The 13,153-nt window shown below is 40.5% G+C and overlaps 1 protein-coding gene across 1 annotated transcript in view; it reads left to right on the top strand.

Moving 5' to 3' along the window:
• NGLY1 (N-glycanase 1) overlaps positions 1 to 13,153 on the top strand; it is a 28,303-nt gene that overhangs the window by 6,623 nt on the left and 8,527 nt on the right. Inside the window, exons 2-8 of the mRNA XM_054384880.1 lie at positions 2,353 to 2,467; positions 4,444 to 4,686; positions 5,105 to 5,276; positions 8,286 to 8,508; positions 9,249 to 9,370; positions 9,782 to 9,927; positions 10,106 to 10,216. Of these exons, the coding sequence (XP_054240855.1) occupies positions 2,353 to 2,467; positions 4,444 to 4,686; positions 5,105 to 5,276; positions 8,286 to 8,508; positions 9,249 to 9,370; positions 9,782 to 9,927; positions 10,106 to 10,216 (1,132 nt within the window). The remainder of the gene's footprint in view (positions 1 to 2,352; positions 2,468 to 4,443; positions 4,687 to 5,104; positions 5,277 to 8,285; positions 8,509 to 9,248; positions 9,371 to 9,781; positions 9,928 to 10,105; positions 10,217 to 13,153) is intronic.

The following is a 13,153-nucleotide window of genomic DNA, read 5'->3' as shown; positions in this document are numbered from 1 at the left end:
GCTGTCCCCATAATCCTATTTTAATCCTCCGTTGAATTTCTTTGAGTTCAGAGGCACTACCAGCAGTTGCTAATCTACTAGGGTCTACATCCTGACCTACATCTCCATCATCCATGTGGGGTCTCAAGAGGTCTACCAGAGTTTTAAGGCTAACCCTCTCTTCCTCATCAGAAGGATCTTTCTTAACAGAGGGACCCTGAGTAGAAGGACCCTCATCTCCATCTGCACCATCTCCTGCAGCATCTGCATCTCCTGCAGCTCCTTTACGCTTTCTGGTTACAGTGGCCACCAAATTTACTGGCTTGGTTTTCACATTCACAGCAGAGTTGGAAGAGCAAGTAGCCTTATGTCTTTCTTGACACAGTGCTATCAGTAGCCATATGATTATTCCAAGAAGCAACAAAATTAAGGCAAGCACAAGATATCTAGGGTACCACTGGTTCCAAAGACCCTCTGTAGTTGTAAGAGGAGTAACAAACTCATATGTGTCTACTAGCAGATCCATAGTTGAGTTACCATAGCTTCTTAGCCCAATAAGACCACAACAGAATTCACCAACATTCAGTAACTTGTTCTTAACCCAAAGAAATGACTTATATGCCACATATCTCACAATCTTGTCTATCATGCAAGAAGTGGCCCATCTGTAGACAATTGCACCAATAATAGATGAAATAGAATGACTCAGAATCCAAAACAGCTTCATTTTGCTTCCTAATCTGAGCAGAAATAAATCACAAGCAATCGAGCCCCGAGTTGGAGCGCCAAAAATAAAAAGTGTGTCGGTGTGAGCTGAAATTCCCCCCCACCAACAATAACCAGGCTAGCCCAGTCTGGAAGCAGATGAAAAGCTGTATTTACAAGCAGAGTCTAAAATCTACAATGAAATGCAATGAATATGTACAAATATACAAAATTCACAACATTCACAAATATATACAATCAACAGAAAAAGCACAATCGATCTCCCTTTGCTTCCCCCCAAGGGGACCCTCCCAAAGGGGCCTCCCTCTCCCAGGAGCTTCCCCCCCAGACCCCCCTGGACAGAGAAGCAGAGTTTAGTTAGAGCAGAAAGTTGTTAACTTAGCTGCCAAGGTCAGTGTGTTATCTTCAGCCAGAAGAGAAGAAGAAACAGCAGCCAGACAGCCCAGCAATTGCCCCCACTGTCGAACGCAGAATGTGCAGAATGCCTACTTTGTTTTGGGTAATAGTTCTTAAACATTTCTATCTATCCAATGGAAGTGTTTAGAACAATCGTTATTTTGCTTTCTTACACCCAATAGTGACTTATTTACATTCTTTCACTTTCTCTGTTCTGAACTTTGCAAGGAAAAATTAAAAAGACAGTTTCAAACCATCACAATCCCCTCTCAGCTTTCTCTCAAATCTAAACAGCCCCAGGTCTCAGTCTTTCTTCATAGGAGAAATATTCCAGTCCCACGTCATCCTTGTAGCTCTCCTTCAAAAGTAAAGAAACCACAGCAGACTTACCCATGTACTGGAAAGTACAGCATAGCTGCTGTAGTGGGGCCTAAAACCATCCAGCATCAAGTGGAGAAGTTCAACTGAAATGCTGCTGGGTGGAGGGGTGTGAGTGCTTGTCTTTATGTGTCACTGCAGACTAAGCCCTGCTGGCTAGGACTACAAAACGTGTATTTCTGAACTTAAATTGTAAACTAAAATTTAGAACCAGTCTGTAACTTGGAAAGTTAGATGCAGAAGGATGTGATACTGAGGTGCTGGAGTGTGTCCAGAGAATGGCAGCAAGGCTCGTGAGGCGCCTGAAGCACCTGACTTAAAAGGAATGTTTGAGAGAGCTGGGATTGTTCAGCCTACAGAAGAGGAGGCTGAGGGGAGACATTAATGCTATCTATAAGTACCTGAAGGGAGGTTGAAGTGAGAAGGGGACAGCCTCTTCTTCTTGACGACAAGTGACAGGACTAGAGGAAATGGTTACAAGCTGTGCCAGGGGAGGTTTAGGCTGGGTGTTAGGAAATAATTCTTCACTGAAAGGGTTGTCAAACCTTGGAATGGTCTGCCCAGAGCAGTGGACTCACCATCCCGGGAGGAGTTCAAGCAGTGTGTGAACCTAGCACTCAGGGACATGGTTTAGTGTTGACCCTTCAGTACTGAGTCAAAGGTTTGACTGAATGATTTTTGAGGTCTCTTCTAACCAGATATATTCTGTGAATTAGGTCAAAGTTTTAGATAGGTTTCATAATTTATTTACGTAGTGTGAATGAAATGAAACTTGGAAAAAAAAATCATATAAATTACTAAGCTGTAAGGTTTCTCAGCTTTGGAAGTGTTTACTTAATTTGCAAACAGAACTAAAACTTTCGATTTCCTCAGGAATCCTTATGAAGAAAAATACAGATTTATTCGAATTGGAAATCCAGCATTTTCCACGAGGCTGTTGCCAGTCAGAGGGGCAGTTGAGTGTTTATTTGAGATGGGATTTGAAGAGGTGAGTATAATTTAGTAATTTATGTTGTCTTTATCACTTTACACACCAAAATTTAAAACTGGACTTTTCTTTGCTGCTTTTCCAGTTGTAAGAGGCTAGATTTTAAGCCAATTTCTATCCTTGTTTGTAAGTATCTGCAGTTAACCAACAGAAAATTTAGATGAGAGTACTTCAGATATCTGATGGAGCTAGAACTAACTTAATCTGTGATAAGATTGGGTTTCTGCTCTTCAGGTGTACTTCTAGTTTGCTTAATAGTCAGGTAAGTGTCCATGCTGGCACAGAGCAAATGATGGGAAATGGGATGAAAATCCCTTGGTAGCAACCATCTCTTAGATGGACATAGGACTGCACCATCAGACAACAGTTTCCATATTGTATATTTATGTGCTGAAATTGCCATCTTAAAGTTGTGGGGGAAAGGCCAGTATTTTCAGCTAATTCACAGTACAGCTGCATGAGTACTAATGTTGTCATGACAACAGTGGAGGGTCACAGACTATTGAAATAGTGGGAAGATAGTCGAGTGAATCTTGATTCTCTTGCATTCAAAAATTGTATTTTGGTAATTGCTTTGTGTCCTGAAATAGTCTTCTGTCTTGGTGGAAATTAAACTGGCAAAGCTCGTTAAGCTAGAAGCAGCCTTTGAATTGCTGGAAAGCTGGGGTCAAAAAAACCCAAATGCAAAACAAAAACCACAGCAAAACCCCACCAACCCCAAACAAATGATAAAACCCTTTTGTTTTAGGATGCAAAGCTCCTTCTCTCTCTTTGTTTTTGTCTGTTTGATGGCACACTTCCATATGGGTATGTACATTATGTTACTTAGGTCCAGCTGCCATGAGACCTCTGGTTTCTCTTCTGGTCATGTTAAGTAGTATAGTTGTCCTAATTAAAATAAAAGAAAACAGAAGTCTACTGAAAGAAATGGTAATTGCGGGGGAAAAATGATCTATGGATTTATTTTCATGCTGGTGCTCAAGAGATGACTTTTAAACACCTGTTTTGGTCAGGAGGTATCAATGTAGCTAGTGAAGGGCTCTTAATAACGGTTACTTTAAACACGTTACAAGTTCCTTCTCCCACTTCTGTTGTTAGGGAGGAAGGCTTGTTCTGTCAGTGAAAGCTAGTGCTTACCAACTTCTCTTCAAATACAGTAACTAAAATTGCTCTCTCTTTTGCCTCTACTTAGTAAACCAGATCTTTCAGTTTAAAAATAAGGACACTTCTGGGTTGATACATCTATTTAGTTTGGTGGTGATTCTAAGTGTTAAAGTGAAGCACTGTGTCTGTAGTTGCAGATGACCTAAGGTAACTGATTAACGCCCTGTCAGTTTAATATAAATAGGAGCACTGCAACTGCAGAAACCAGAACTCTTAAACTGTGGAATGTTTCACAATATTCATGCTTTTGGTAACAATTTCTTCATGTTAAGTGCACTGATACTTTTCTTTTGTTGTAATGACTAATATTTTGTTACACTACATGTTACAATCAGAAATGGGAACCCAGAAATCAAGCTGGGTACAAGTCTAAATAAGAATAGGTTTTAGCATTTTTTAGATGGAAATATTAAAAGATAACAGCACAGAAGAAAATTCCCAGCAGATGCCATTCTAAGGGCTTCTTTCCCTAACATTGGGTATCCTCCAGTGTTTCCTACTGTTTAACTTCTGTACTGTGAGAACTGGGCATTTTTTGTTCATTTCTGTTGTTGCTTTCACAACATATGTCCATATATGGCTTTACAAAATAAATGACTAGCAAAGCATGTTATTATAGCCCTTTTTCTCTAGACTGACTGTAGGTTCTCTATCTAATAGTTTCTGCTCTAAGTGACTTATTCTGAAGGCTGAATCCTGCTGAGCCTTAGTGTACTAATTTCCAGAAAATGACATAGCTGTTATCAGTAGATTCAAACCACTGTCTCTCTTAGACCTGTATTAACTGCTGAATTAATTTGTCTAAATTTCAGGGAGAAACTCACCTGGTTTTCCCCAAGGAAGCTTCAATTGAACAGCTACGTAAAATCAGAGACTTAATTGCTGGAGAGAGGAGCAGCAGACTGAATGAGTCACATCAAAACTGTGTATCAGGATCCTCTCAAACTGTGACCAGTGTTCACACAGTTGCACATCAGCCTTCAAGACCTGCTGATGCTGTTCTTGCCCTTGCCCGTCAGCAACCAGAAACACCACCTGTGCAATCTCTTGAAATGGTAATTATAACCTGGGAACTTTGTAGGTGTGCTAATCTTGAATACAAAGAAGAGGAGTTAACTGTTGGAACAGGTTGCTCAGAGAGATGGTGTCGTTTCCAAAACTGGGCATTTTCAAGACCCAACTGGATGAAACCCACATCAGCTAATTAAAAAATTACCATCAGAGGCATCTTTTCTTCCTGAATCAGTAAATGTTTCATTTTTAACACCATTCAGAATGCTTGAAGATTACAAGGGTGGCTTTACAGTTTAGGTAGTGGTGTCTGCAATTTTTATTCATCTCTTTACAAATAAACATTTCACCTGTAAAGAAATACATAATGTAACTACACGTATAGAATTGTGACTGATACAGTATAGGAGGGCTTGGTTCTTCTGGCTTAAGGTGGAAATTGATAAATTCTTATGACTGAAAATCCTTTTGCAGGCTGCAAATATTTTGAAAACACTTCAAACAAAATTTGAACACCTTGTATTGATGCATGAGAATCCTTCCATTCAGCAGAAAGCATTAGCTTCAATTCCCCTCCGGCAATTGAAAAGGAAGGCTCAGGAAAAGCTAGCACGAGCTATGGGACTGGACAAAGGTAATGACACCAAGTTAGAATGTATATGAAACTAGAAATAATCTTTCAGACATCTGGATGATGCATGTATTTACTGTGGTTTAGGTGTGTAGATTTGCTCATAGGTGTTCAGGTTCCAAATGCTGTCTCTAAGATTACTTTCTTCCTAGTTTTCAAATGTTCTCATCTCTCTACTCACTTCTGGGCTTTTTTTAATATCATTTTTATCCATTCTTTACTGTTTTGACATAGAAATTTTGAACTCTTAATTTCTGAAATAGTAATAATCAATGCTAGGGAAACGAATGGGCTGAATATACTGTTACATTCTTTGCATCTAAAGCAGCTACTACAGGAGGAGGGGAGCTTCTTTTTTGTGTATTCATTGTTTTGAAGCTGTCAGGGTACAATTTTTTGCTTCTGTACTCCAATTCCAGATTCAGAATCAAATTTCAAAAAGCCACTTCTTCTTAAGGTATATTATTTTTGACAGTTTGCTTGAGACCTTTTCCAGACACAACCTGAAAGGAAGAATCCCCTTTCTTGCTAATGTTTAAATGACTAGGTTTGTTCATGTGCCATCCCCTTGGAGATAGAAGTGAAGTACAGTTATAAATGTTTGTAGCATCGGTGCTTAAAATACATATTTTTTCATAAATGCAAAAGTTTTAACTGACAGCCTTTTTACATTCAAAAATTTCATATTTCTATTTTCAACTGGCAGTTTTAGACCTGTTTCAACAATATAATGAATTTAGAACTTAATTATAATTATAAAATTATAATGAGAATTTACAAGAGAATTACAAGAGAAATATTCCCCCCCCAAAAAAAGCTTCCAAGACCCCATTTAAACCAGAAAAATCATTTTCACTGTGACTTTTAGATAGGAGACTAAAGCAATTCTGCTAACTTGATGGGAGTGTTGATTTGCAAACCAGAAAGAAAGCTCATAATTTTTATGAATGACTTTGATGTCTCCTATAACCACACACTAATATGTAATTATGCCCTTGGCTTTAGGGAACTTACGTAGTCATTTATCATTCTTTCGTTTTTTTAGCTATACTGGGAAATAGGACACCACATAAACAAGTACAAAGCATTCTCATTTAGCAGTGTAGGACAATGCAATGGAGGAAAGAGACTTAGCAGTAACAAATGGAAACTATTTGAATTCCTTTAAAAAGGAAAATAAAGAGAAGACTCTGCTCTAATTCTGCTGTGTACATCATTAAAAAGGGGAAATAAGGAGGGTGGTAATGTTTCCAGATGCTTCTTTCCAAGCCATCAGGCTGAACTATTCAAAGTGACTGAAAAACCACTTGCAACTGGCCACCAAATGGATTTAACTCTTTTCACCACCACTCTTTGGGCCCAGCCATCCATCCTGGATGCTTCCAGGAAAACATCCATCCACCCAAGCCATGGGTAGCCATTTTCTCCAGGAGAACGCTTTGGGATGCAGTGTCAAGGGCTGTACTGAAGTCCAGGCAGACATCTACAGCCTTTATCTCATCCACTAAGATAGTCACCTTGTTGTAGAAAGAAGTCAGGTTAGTCATGCAGGGCCTGTTTTTCACGCTGACTGGGCTTGATCACCTGGTTGTCCTTCATGTGCCTTGTGATGGCACTCAAGATGATCTGTTCCATGACCTTCCCTGGCACTGAGGTCAGATTGACAGGCCCATAATTCCCCAAATCCCCCTTCCTGCCTTTTTTTGTGGATGTTCATCATATTTGCTAACCTCCAGTCAACTGGGACCACCCCAGTTAGCCAGAACTGATGAAAATGATGTCAAGTGATTTAGTGAGCAGTTTCACCAGCTCCTTCAGTACCCTTGGATCCCACTTGTGCCTGTAGATTTTTGTGTCTAAGTGGTGTAGCATGTCACTAACGGTTTCCCCTTTGATTTTGGGGGGATTCATTCTGCTTCTCATCCCTGTTTGCTAGTTCAGGCTACTGGGTACCTAGAGAATAATGGTCTTACTTTGAAAGACTGAGTCAAAGAAGGCAGTTTGTGTATCAGTTTTTTCCTCATCCTTTGTCCCTGTGCTTCCCCCTGTGTCCAATAGAGGATGGAGATCCTCCTTAGTCTTCCTTTTGTCATTTGTGTATTTATAGAAACAATTTTATTGTCTTTTATGGCAGTAACCAGATTAAGTTCTACTTGAGCTTTGGCGCTTCTAGTATTCTCCCTGCATAAACTCGAAACTCTTTCTGGTCTTCCTGAGTGGCCTACCCCTTCTTTCATAAACTTTCCTTTTCTTACTGAATTCCAGCCAAAGCTCTTTCTTCAGCCATGCTGAATTTCTTCCTGACTGGCTCATGTTATAGCACTCTGAGACTGCCTGCTCCTGCACCTTGCAGGTTTCCTTCTTTCATGTCCAGCCTTCCTGGACTCCTCTGCCCTTCAGGACTGCCTCTCAAGGGACCCTGAAAACTAGTCTCCTAAACAGGCCCTCTACAAGTTTGCCCTCTACAAGTCGAAGGCATCAGTTACGTTGACCCCTGTCTTTTCTTCCCTGAGAACAGAAAACTGCTGTTTAGTGATCACTTTGCCCAAGACAGATGCCAGCCATTACATCATCTACATGTCTCTGTTAATGAACGGGCCTAGCGTGTGGCCTTCCCTAGTTGGCTTACTCGCTGGGAATTTAGGTTCCATGCACTCCAGGAACCTCCTAGACTGTTTCCTCTCTGCTGGAAATGGGACTGGAAAAAGAATTAATGCTTTCTTCCAAAGCCCCAGAAGAACAGGACATGAAGAATACTCACCAGACTTCACTGTGTATCTAACTTGGATTAGGAATGAAATTTTTTGTCATAACATGTACAGTTTGGCTTTATTCAGTCTTGAGAATGTACGTTTTTTCTTTTGTGTGTTCTTAAGTCACATATGAAGGTTTTTAATAATGAGACTTAAAATATAATAAGGGCCCAGAGATGGAGATTTATATAGTTGGACTTATCTGTGTCTACATTTATTTTTCTGTTTGACCTAAGAGTGTGTTGTATAAATTTTACAGGTGCACACATAAATGAAGAGGACTTCTTATTGTTGGAGCTTTTAGAGTGGTTTAAGAATGACTTTTTTCAATGGGTAGATAATCTTCGTTGCAGGAGGTGTGGTGGACAGACAGAGCCTAAAAGTGACTACCTATTGCCTACTGATGATGAGCTCAGATGGAATGCCAGTCGGGTGGAAAACCATTACTGTAACCAGTGTCAGCTCTGTAATAGATTCCCAAGGTGAGCACATGGCCATTTGCTTTTGTTTGGGTTTTTTGTTTGTTTGTTTTTTCTCCTTGTCTTTCAGGAAACATCTTTGCACTTGCATATTTAGTAAACAAGTTATAAGCATTTGGTTGGAAGATTAGAGAAGCTGTTTTAAGTATTGTAGGATGGTTGCATGACCCAACAATTTCTGTATAAGATTAGAGATTTTTTTTAAATATGTATTGCTTTTTTACATGACCTTGTTCTGAATACTTGCCTTGTTTTTCTTATTTTTTTAACTGTTAATTTGATGAAGTACAACTTCTGAATAAAATACGTTAATATTGCCCCTGTATATAGGTTAGGGATTTGTTGTTTCAGGGAAACTTTCATTTCTATGGTAAAGCACGTCTTTGCTGAGGCTATAGGAAAAGAGCAAGTACCACATTTCTTAATATTTTTGTTTATTATCAAAAAGATCAGCTTACAAAAATCATATTTTAAGATGAAGTCTAAGTCAGTTTTGAAAGCTGAAAAAGGGCAGATTAGTTTCAGTGCTGCCTGAAACATGATGGAGTTGTGTGAGTCAATGTAAAAGTAGCATTCTACACACACTTATTTTGTGTAGTAAGGCAGTAATTTCTGATATGTTCTCTGGACTGAGTGGCACTGAAATCTGCTCAAATCATCACAAGGACAGTCATGACATAAAGATTATGAAAGGTAAAATGTATTTTGAATTATTCTGGTTGTGTTTTGTTTTTCTTCTGTAGGTATAACAACCCTGAGAAACTCTTGGAAACCAGATGTGGACGCTGTGGGGAGTGGGCTAACTGTTTTACACTATGCTGCAGAGCTGTTGGTTTTGAAGCTAGATACATCTGGGACTGTACAGGTACCAGTATTCTAGAATATTCTAATGTTAGTACAAACCTGTGCAAAATAAGGTTGTATGTTTTATGGGTCTTAGATTGTCAGCTATCAGACAGCATATAGAGTTATGCAGTTCAGCTAACAAAGACAACATAAATGCAATTTCCTGTCTTGCCTGATGAGACACAGTTCTACAAGTAAGGTAGATGACTGACTTCAGAATGACACAATTTTAGTTGAATCTGAGGAACTGTGATTCTAAAATAGAAAGAGAAAACATTGATAACTCTTCTGAATGTAGATGAATAGAAAAATATGTTCTTTCACCTGCTCTTCCATTTAATAACTCTGTAAAGATTAAAATATTCTACAATATTACAAGAGTGGAGTTATCCTTATAATTAATTGTTTATTCTTGGCCTTTGTTATATAGATCATCTATGGACTGAAGTATATTCTTCATCTCAGAAAAGATGGCTTCACTGTGATCCCTGTGAAAATGCCTGTGATAAACCTCTTCTCTATGAAACTGGGTGGGGAAAGAAGCTCTCCTACATAATTGCGTTCTCCAAAGATGAGGTAGGAGTGATGATGTTAATAATAAACACACTTGCCTGAGGCAAACCTGTGATGTATTCCATCTTAATGTGAGTTCCAGAATTGCTATGGGAAAACATATTTCAGTTAGCTCTTTAAATGAAGTGAGATACATGGGAATTGTTGGTTGCTTTATTTTATTCTTCAACTTGTGCTTGAGGTTGTTGATGTCACCTGGAGATACAGCTGTAAACATGAAGAAGTACTGTCTAGAAGGAAAGCACTCAGTGAGGCTACACTACGTGCAACTATTAATGCACTAAACAGAAAGGTATGTAGCTCTTCTTAGATAGATTTCTTTAAGTGAACCATGTCTTATTATAATGTGAATGAAATGAATGAGTTTTGTGTGTGTGTGTATATATGTATATATAAAATGAGAATGAAAGAATGAGTTCGGTAACCTGATAGGAATGTCCATGCACTATGGAAATAAGATGCTGATAACTATACAGACCTCATTTTATACTGAACACAAGAATCAGTCATAGAGCTGAACTGACATGCAATAATTAATAATAATAAAGGATTATTATATTCTCTTGTATAATGAAGTGTTTGTATACACATAATGTGTGTGTATATATTTTTTCTTTTTCTTGATGGTTTTAGAGTAGACTTGTGCATCAGTAGATGTTAAGGGTAAACTTCATCTTCTTTGTCACTATATGGACTCCTTAGCTGAGCATTTTCCGCATCAATAATACGGTAACTTGAAAACAGTAGCATTTATAGTTATAAGAAATGTAGGCCTGATTTGTTTCCATTATTCTTTACAAGCTCCAGGAAAGGAGAGGCATCATTCACAGGCTGCTTCCAAGACTTTCCAGAGGCATTGATACCATCATCAGAGCTTTGGCTCAGAGCCACATGCACTGTTCATGCCAAACATCCCCAAAACACATGGAACCATTTGCACCTGCGTGTGATAGAACCCGAGTGCACTCAATACCTGTCTGCTAAGCTTTTACTATGCCCTGCTTGGGACAGAATGAACTTTTCTTGGCTTGGTATACTAAAACAGTGTGGTTCCATTTGGTACTTCCTTCTAGGGCTAATTTCTCTGTATAGAAACTTTAGTTCCAGTGGGGGTTCCAGTTGATGGCTTAATAAACAGATTAGACCTTTTTAGAGGCCTGACAGTTTGAGGGCTGTAACCACATTATCAGAGGAGAAGAATTGAGCATGAAATTGTTTTATCAGTAATCAAAAATCAGGGTCACAGAATAGAGCACTGAGAAGGCTGACAGAGCAGCTAGATGAAAGGCAGTAAAGGATTCAAGTTGAGGAATGCATGCTCTGTTTGCAGAGTTGAAGTGTAATGGCACCCTCTCCGAGCAGTAAACACTTCTTAGCTACAGAATGGATCTGAAGGGCCTTTATTCTGTTCTGCTTGTGATAGAAACCAGTCATCAGACTCTTCTCCAGCAGTTGCCCATTGGGAGGGAACACTGGAAATAGAGGCAGTAGTAAGCTGAAAAATTACTCTGACTATTGATAGAATCAGGAAAGAATAAGCAGTTGAGTCACGAACTGGCTTGTCTGACCTGCTTCTCACCTTGATGTCACCACAGGATCATGCTTATTCACTTACAGCAAAAAAGTGTTATGCTGTCTCCAACAGGTGATGCTGCCTGTTGGTCTCTTGGCCTGTTTCTTCTTTCCACCTACTTCACAGAATTATGCAGCTCATGAGCTTATGTGAGCACTGACATGAGCTTCCTTTGTTGCAATCTATTGTGCAGATAATGGACATAGGCAGAGTCCTCTGCTAACTTTCCCTTTTTCCATGGTCACCTAAAATCATAGAATCAAGAAGGCTGGAAGAGACCTCAAAGATTGAGTCCAACCTGTCACCCTAAACCTCATGACTATCTAAACCATGGCACCAAGTGCCACGTCCGATCCCCTCTTGAACACCTCCAGGGATGGTGACTCCACCACCTCCCTGGGCAGCCCATTCCAATGGCCAACCACTCTCTCTGTGAAGAACTTTCTCCTCACCTCCAGCCTAAACCTCCCCTGGTGCAGCTTGAGACTTCGTCCTCTTGTTCTGGTGCTGGTTGCCTGGAAAAAGAGACCAAACCCCTCCTGGCTACAACCTCCCTTCAGGTAGTTGTAGACAGCAATGAGGTCTCCCCTGAGCCTCCTCTTCTCCAGGCTAAACAGTCCCAGCTCCCTCATCCTCTCCTCATAGGGCTTGTGCTCAAGGCCTCTCCCAAGCCTCGTTGCCCTTCTCTGGACATGCTCCAGCAATTCAAAATCTTTCCTAAACTGAGGGGCCCAGAACTGGACACAGGACTCAAGGTGTGGCCTAACCAGTGCTGTGTACAGGGGTACAATGACCTCCCTGCTCCTGCTGGCCACACTATGCCTGATGCAGGCCAGGATGCCATTGGCTCTCTTGGCCACCTGGGTACACTGCTGGCTCATGTTCAGGCAGCTGTCAACCAGTAACCCCAGGTCCCTTTCCACCTGGCTGCTCTCCAGCCACTCTGACCCCAGCCTGTAGCTCTGCATGGGGTTGTTGTGGCCAAAGTGCAGCACCTGGCACTTGGATTTGTTGAATGCCATCCTGTTGGACTCTGCCCATCTGTCCAGCCTGGCAAGGTCCCTCTGCAGAGCCCTTCTACCTTCTAACAGATCAACACCTGCTCCCAGCTTGGTGTCATCTGCAAATTTACTGATGATGGACTCAATCCCCTCATCCAGATCATCAATAAAGATATTGAACAGGATGGGGCCCAGCACTGATCCCTGGGGGACATCACTAGTGACAGGCTGCCAGCTGGATGTGGCACCATTCACCACCACTCTCTGGGCTCAGCCCTCCAGCCAGTTCCTAACCCAGCGCAGAGTGCTGCTGTCCAAGCCACAGGCTGTTCCACACTAGGAGGGGTTGTAGTCTTGGTATCTTTTGATGCAGAGCTCCTACGCTGCATCTTTCAAGTTCAGTTCTTCTAAGTTGCAACTAAAGAGAAACGTGATACACAGTATGCATTATCTGTACAGCAGTGTTAATGAAAGTGGAACCTGAGATGATGATCATTCTTTCCTGCCTAAAGAGGAATGGCCATGGCTGTTATTTCTCTGCATGTCTGTGTTTAGTGTCCAGAGACCAGATGTTGTGCTACAGATGAGATTCTGATATCTGCTTGTCTCACAGTCCAGGACTCTTACTGAAACTATTGGGCAAAATTAATGTTTG

Source organism: Indicator indicator, chromosome 11 (assembly GCF_027791375.1).
Source record: "Indicator indicator isolate 239-I01 chromosome 11, UM_Iind_1.1, whole genome shotgun sequence".
In the NCBI taxonomy this organism is placed as follows: domain Eukaryota; kingdom Metazoa; phylum Chordata; class Aves; order Piciformes; family Indicatoridae; genus Indicator; species Indicator indicator.
Note: the sequence above shows the minus strand (reverse complement) of the source record. Positions and strands in the feature narration are given on the sequence as shown.